The sequence below is a fragment of the Vipera ursinii genome (genome assembly GCF_947247035.1).
Source record: "Vipera ursinii genome assembly, chromosome: W".
Classification (NCBI taxonomy): Eukaryota; Metazoa; Chordata; class Lepidosauria; order Squamata; family Viperidae; genus Vipera; species Vipera ursinii.
In genome coordinates, this window is record NC_139522.1 from 352,540 (window position 1) to 358,539 (window position 6,000).

Consider the following 6,000-nt stretch of genomic DNA (forward strand, 5'->3'; position numbering starts at 1 on the left):
ATGAGAGGAGCAATTGCTTACAAGGATTCTCATGATGATACATGGAAGCTGTCCTACACCGCAACGCTCAGAATTTTCTGCTGCTATTTTAGCTTTTTATACTTTTTCTCAACAGCCTTTTAATTTAATCTCTGACTCTCATTATGTGTGTCAACTTATTTTTAATCTTCCAGGTGCTTACATTACACCCAGGATTGACTCCAGTCTCATGGCTCTGTTTTTAACTTTACAGCAACTACTACAAGACTGAAAGCATTTATATTTTGTTTCTCATATACACAGTCACTCGTCTCTTCCTGGACCTCTTTCTGAAGGCAACAGTCGTGCCAATACTGCTGTTCATGTTTTACCCACTTTGTTTTCAGATCCTTTTTTCAGTCACTCTTTTTTTTTCATCAAAATTCCAGGGGGCGGGCACAAGCTTACCATATTCCACTTGACCAAGCCAAGTAAATTGTTTCATCCTGTCCCCAATGTTCTGGGGCATCCCCCTCAGGGGACACGGGAGTTAATCCCTGTGGTTTTGCCTCTAATCAACTATGGCAAATGGATGTCACTCATGTTCCATCCTTGGCTCCCTGGAAGTATATTCACTTATCTATTGATACCTATTCAGGGGCACTATGGGCCACACCTCAATGAGGGGAAATGGCTAATCATGTTATTTCTCATCTTTTTTCAGCCATTACTGCCTTGGGCAAACCCTCTTTTTTAAAAACTGATAACGGCCCGGCCTATTCTTCATCGGCCTTTTTGCAATTTTGTACAACCTGGAGTATTGTTTTTACTCATGGGTTACCCTACAATTCCACAGGTCAAGCCATCGTGGAACGTGCTAATCGGTCCTTTAAGGAATGTTTTCACAAACAAATAAAAAAGGAGGGATCTCGGGTACCCAATTTGTCGTGGGTAACACAACAGGTTAAAAAAGTTTTATTTACCTTAAATCAGTTGAATGTCTCTATTCAAAATTCGACCGCTTATCATAGACACTTTCAACAGAAAACAAGTTTGCCTCCCCCTCTAGTATATTATCGGGCATTACCAGACAAAACATGGTTAGAGCCACTCCCTCTAATTACTTGGGGAGGAGGATACGCTGCTGTGCTTGCTCCTACAGGACCTTTGTGGATTCCAGCACGTTGTGTCCGCCCAGCTAAGGATGTCATGGCACCAGTCCCCGAATCTGGTTCCAGAAATGGCCAAAATGACTTTACAGACGGCACAGTGGCCAATACGATCTTGCCGGACCAGCCGTCCAGTAACGTGGGGAGATATGAAAAGCCTGACCACCAAAGCGCAGGCAGTGCTGCAACAGCAGCATGTGGAGCAAACCCCCAAAAATTTATGCACTGCCGTTTTTGCGGTTTTAACTGTCAATTCCTTAGCCATTATTTGTTTATGCTTATTAATTGTTGCCGTTTAGTGTCAGCAGCTGTCATCTCACCCAAACATTCACTTAGCAAATGAAGCAAAACCTATGGGTGCAGCTAGCTAACATCACACAAAATGAATTCTTTTGCTTATCTGAATCATATGATATGGAAAATTTGCTTTCTACATGTCTGATTCCTGTCTGTACCCCTTCTGCAGTAATTCAAAACTTTACTGGCTTGAGCAAATTTTTATTGTATAAAAACTTTAACTATGGGACTATATCTAGTTGGGGGTTGACTGCCTATGATGTACCCCCTGATGTAATTGCTTTGCACACCCCGATAGTAGCAATCCCTGAGAATATAACATGCGCTAAAATAGTTAATTGTACATCTTCAAGTAAAAAACCTCACTGTTTTCGTATTAGTTCACCTGATTTAAATTGTACAGCTTTTGAGGAAACTTCCTTTAATTTTGCTCATGTTTGGCTCCCACAAGGATGGTTTTTTACATGTGGTCAAGAAACTTTTAATTACATTCCTGCTAATATTAGTGAAGCACAGTGTTGTCTCAGCCGGTTGATTCCTGTTTTGCTTTCCAAACAGCAAATTCACTCAAACCGTTTTCGACGAGGAGTCACGCTAGATAGTACCTGTGACTCTGAAACAGCTTTACTTAATAAAGCAGAATACGTAGCTTTGGCTATATCTATAGTGGGTGTGCCAGTGCTTGCTGTTCACGCTCATCTTAACATTAACGCTATTGCATGTAATTTGGCAAAAACAATTAATGCTACTTCTATAGCTATTTCAGCAATCAACCACGAGCTGCAAGCTTTGCGTAAAGGTATTTTACAAAATCGTGCTGCTATTGATTATTTGCTTCTGCGCCAGCATTTCAGTTGTGAAAGTTTTGAAGGAATGTGTTGTTTCAATCTTTCAGATGAATCATGAACCATCCAACACCAGCTCAATATTTTACACAATTTGGCCTCTGATTTGAAAATTGATCCTTTAGGATCTTGGTGGGAGAGCCTATGGACCTGGCTACCCACAAATTTACGCTATTTAGTCATTATTTGTGCTATTTTGATTGGTGGATGCTGCTTTGTTCAGTGTCTCCCTTCCTTTTGCAACATACTGTATGTATCACAGCTTTTTGCCCTAAATCCCCTCCCACACTGCCTCAAGGCCAGGTATATGCCTTGTATAAGCAATTGCAAGGATATTCCTCTCCTGCTTAGGACCCCTCCATTAACCCTTTTTTACAAGTCCTTGGCAAATAAAAAAGAAAAGAGTGAGATGTAGAGATGGAGGTCAAGGATATGAAGGGACCGTGGGCAGCAAACTGCCTGCCTTAGTATCCTGTTATTCACATGTCTATGAGCTCATTCCAATTAGCCTTGCCAAGGACTGCCAAGAACCAGCTAGATAAGGAAGACTCTGCCCTGGCTTGGGATGTTCTCTAAGATTGACTAGGGAGTACACCAATAAACAATGCTTTTGCTGTGCATATTTCCTGCTTGCTAAAACTGTATAAATACAATAAACTCTGCGTAGGCAGACAGACATATTTGGGACACCCTGCATTGACTGGTCTCTGAATCCCACAATTAGGGAAGGGGCGTTGAGTGCAATAAGGGGGCATCTGCGTCGGGAGTAGGATATAAAAATGTGTCAAACAGCTCTTGGAGGTGTGGCTGAACTCCTGTGTGTGTTTCAGTCCACCAAGCCTTTGCAAATGCTTCTTTCAAATAAAACTTTGTTGCTAGAATTCCAAGTGAGTTTGTTTGTTTTGGGATCTTGAGCCATGTTCCAAACAATTGTAATTTTTTAAAAATCAATAAAACATTTAAAAAAAGAAATGTTTTTTTTTCTCTCATTTTGTTTTTAAGAGCAGCCCAAATGTGTCAGGAGGGAATGTTTAAAGTTCATTTACAGGAAAAGTTTCATTCTTCTTTTACTGTATGTGTTTAAGTGGGTTTCATCTCTCTATTTAACATCTGTAATGTTAACCTTAATGTCTTTTCAAACTCTGCTTGCAAGCTACCCCCACCCCACCCCATTCCACTTCTCCATTTCTTATCCTCTGTCCTCCATTCCTCATGTCTAATCAGCAATGCTTTTTCTGGGAGAGTGACCCACAAAGGAGGGAGGAGACCTTGTTCTCATATCTTTCAGCCCTGCACAGACGACCCCCCACAACCCTTGAAAGCAGAGCACTAACCCAGACGCTGCCTCCATTCATTTGAGCCATGGAATTGGGTTTTGATCCAGCCATCCACTAGAAAGTCACCATGCAACCAGAGTGGACAAGTCCTACATCCCAGATGCCAGTGAAAGCTGCAGAGAAAGGAAGGAATCCTGGATCCATTGGTCCCCACGTGAAGTCTCAGAAGACAATTACGAAAGATTATGGGAGGAGGGTGGAAACTCATTGTAAGGTTTTCTTTCTTGCCTCATTTACCTTGTAATTAAGTAGTCAAATGGATTCATGGAGCGATGGCATTTGAAATGGTTAGCACAGCAAGTATTGAACACCTTGGATTTCTGTCTGGTGGGAGGGAAAATTTGTCCAGGATGTTTGTATTGCCTGTCTTGTAGAACATGGCTTTTCAACCAGTGGTACGGGTACCACCTGTGCTACATTGGCACCTGGCAGGTGGTACGCAACCATCCTAGAAAAGTGGTAGCGGGGTAGGGGAATGAGCTGAACTGGTGGCAGTACCGCACATGCCTGAGTGAGAGATAGCTGGAGCTGCAGGGCTGTTGGAGCTCAGCGGAAGGGCCAGGATCAGCACCGCTTTCCAACTGATTGGCGCTTCTTCGGGGCTGTCAGGGCTCAGTGGAAGCGCCAGGATCAGCGCCAGGCTCCAGCTGGAGCTCGGCGCTGATCCTGGCATGTCTGCTGAGCCTAGAAGAAGCGCCGATCAGCTGGAATGTTGCAGCATCTCCAGGGTCTTGTGATTTACATTCAGATGCTTGGCAACTGATTCATATTTATGATGGTTACAATGTCCCAGGGTCATGTGAAGTGACCAAAACCTGCTGCAACCACCCAGCAGAGGAGGGGGGAATAAAAACCAAACACCTCCCCACCCCACCCCCACTGCCAATCCTCAACAGAAATGCTCACAACAATGAAAACCTCAGAAAGGAGGAATAGCGCTGCCGGGCGGGCAGGCAGGTCTCTTGCTCGGCTGTGGCTTGGGGGGCACTTTTTTCAGTGCCATTGTAACTTCGAACAGTCACTAAGCAAACTGTTGTAAATTGAGGACTACCTGTATTTCATCATTTTTTTCCTTTTTTTGGTCAAGTTTTTGACACCTTGCTAGGCAACTGGTGGTACTCGAATGTTGCCATATCCTAAAAGTGGTACAATGGGTGAAAAGGTTGAAAAGCCCTGCCTTAATGTATGGCAGTTAGCATGTGACAACTGTCTACCTTCAGGTCAGCTGCAATATCTTTGGATGTTATATATTTGGGGAAATAAAGGAGCGGGAATGGAATCTCACCCCCAAGGAACCCTCAGAACCCCTTTCTTATCCTCCATCACTCTTGTTTCCCTACACTGGCCAAGATCACCAATTTCCACCTCCCTAAACAACCTTTCACTTCTCTCCCCCACCACCCTCTTTAAATAGTAAAACTTTCCGTATTAAGCAAAACAGGCATAGGCAGACACAAATCCCAAGCTGAATGATCTCCACGTTCATGTGGGAACGCCTCCAAATAACCAACATCCCCACTGACTTTGCCATCTTCACTCAACTTGTATCCACCTCCAATTACTTGCGGGCCTCTGCCTACCCAAACGGCGGACATTTTTGGTGACTGGCAGCCTCGCCCATTACCCTGACAGTATAGGTCGTCTCCTCCCAGCCTGCCTGGTTTATATTTTCCATTTCCCGAAGCCTCACTGAGCAGACAAACGGGCTAGCCTCCCCCCACTTCCCCCACCAACACACACACACAATACCCCGCCGCCGTGCACAATCACGGGCCACTTTCACCCTCCCATTTAGGAACCCTGCCGAATCCTCCCCACTATACAAGATTCCCTCACTTCTGAAGTATCCTCCTCTGCCCGCCGGTCTTTCCCATAGCCACAATCACTTACAGTTTCTGATATCGGAGATAAATACTGCCAGGCCCCGCATCCCGTCTCCCTTGGAAACGGCCGGCATGGTCACAGTAGCGGTTCGGGACCACGGCGATGCTCAGTTCCGCACCCGAACCTGGCCCAGCTGCACAGAACCTACCCAAACGTATCCGATTGGCCCCTCGTTCCGTCCGTCACAAAACGTTTTCACGCCCTATTGGGTAGAGCTGACGCTTTCAAACCCACGGTGTTTGACTGAAATAAGATAGCCTTCTGAGAGTGGTCAATAGGTTTAAATCCCGCCTGCTCTTCTCCCTATTGGATCCGGTGAAACTTAATGTCAAATACCGTATATACTTGAGTATAATCCGACTCGAGTATAAGCCGAGACCCCAAATTTCACCCCCAAAAACTGGAAAAAGTTGTTGACTCGAGTATAAGCCGATCCGCCGTTCTGCAAGCCTCTGCCGCCAGCAGAGGCTCGATCCGCCATTTTGCAAGCCTGAATACACAGTCGCCGGG

General features: G+C 44.8%; 1 protein-coding gene across 1 annotated transcript in view; it reads right to left on the reverse strand.

Annotated features, from left to right (window-relative positions):
- LOC310648204 (AP-2 complex subunit alpha-1-like) overlaps positions 1 to 5,585 on the reverse strand; it is a 172,634-nt gene extending 167,049 nt beyond the window's left edge. Inside the window, exon 1 of the mRNA XM_083375954.1 lies at positions 5,497 to 5,585. Within this exon, the coding sequence (XP_083232080.1) occupies positions 5,497 to 5,563 (67 nt within the window). The 5' untranslated portion in view covers positions 5,564 to 5,585. The remainder of the gene's footprint in view (positions 1 to 5,496) is intronic.
- Positions 5,586 to 6,000: the final 415 nt, after the last annotated feature.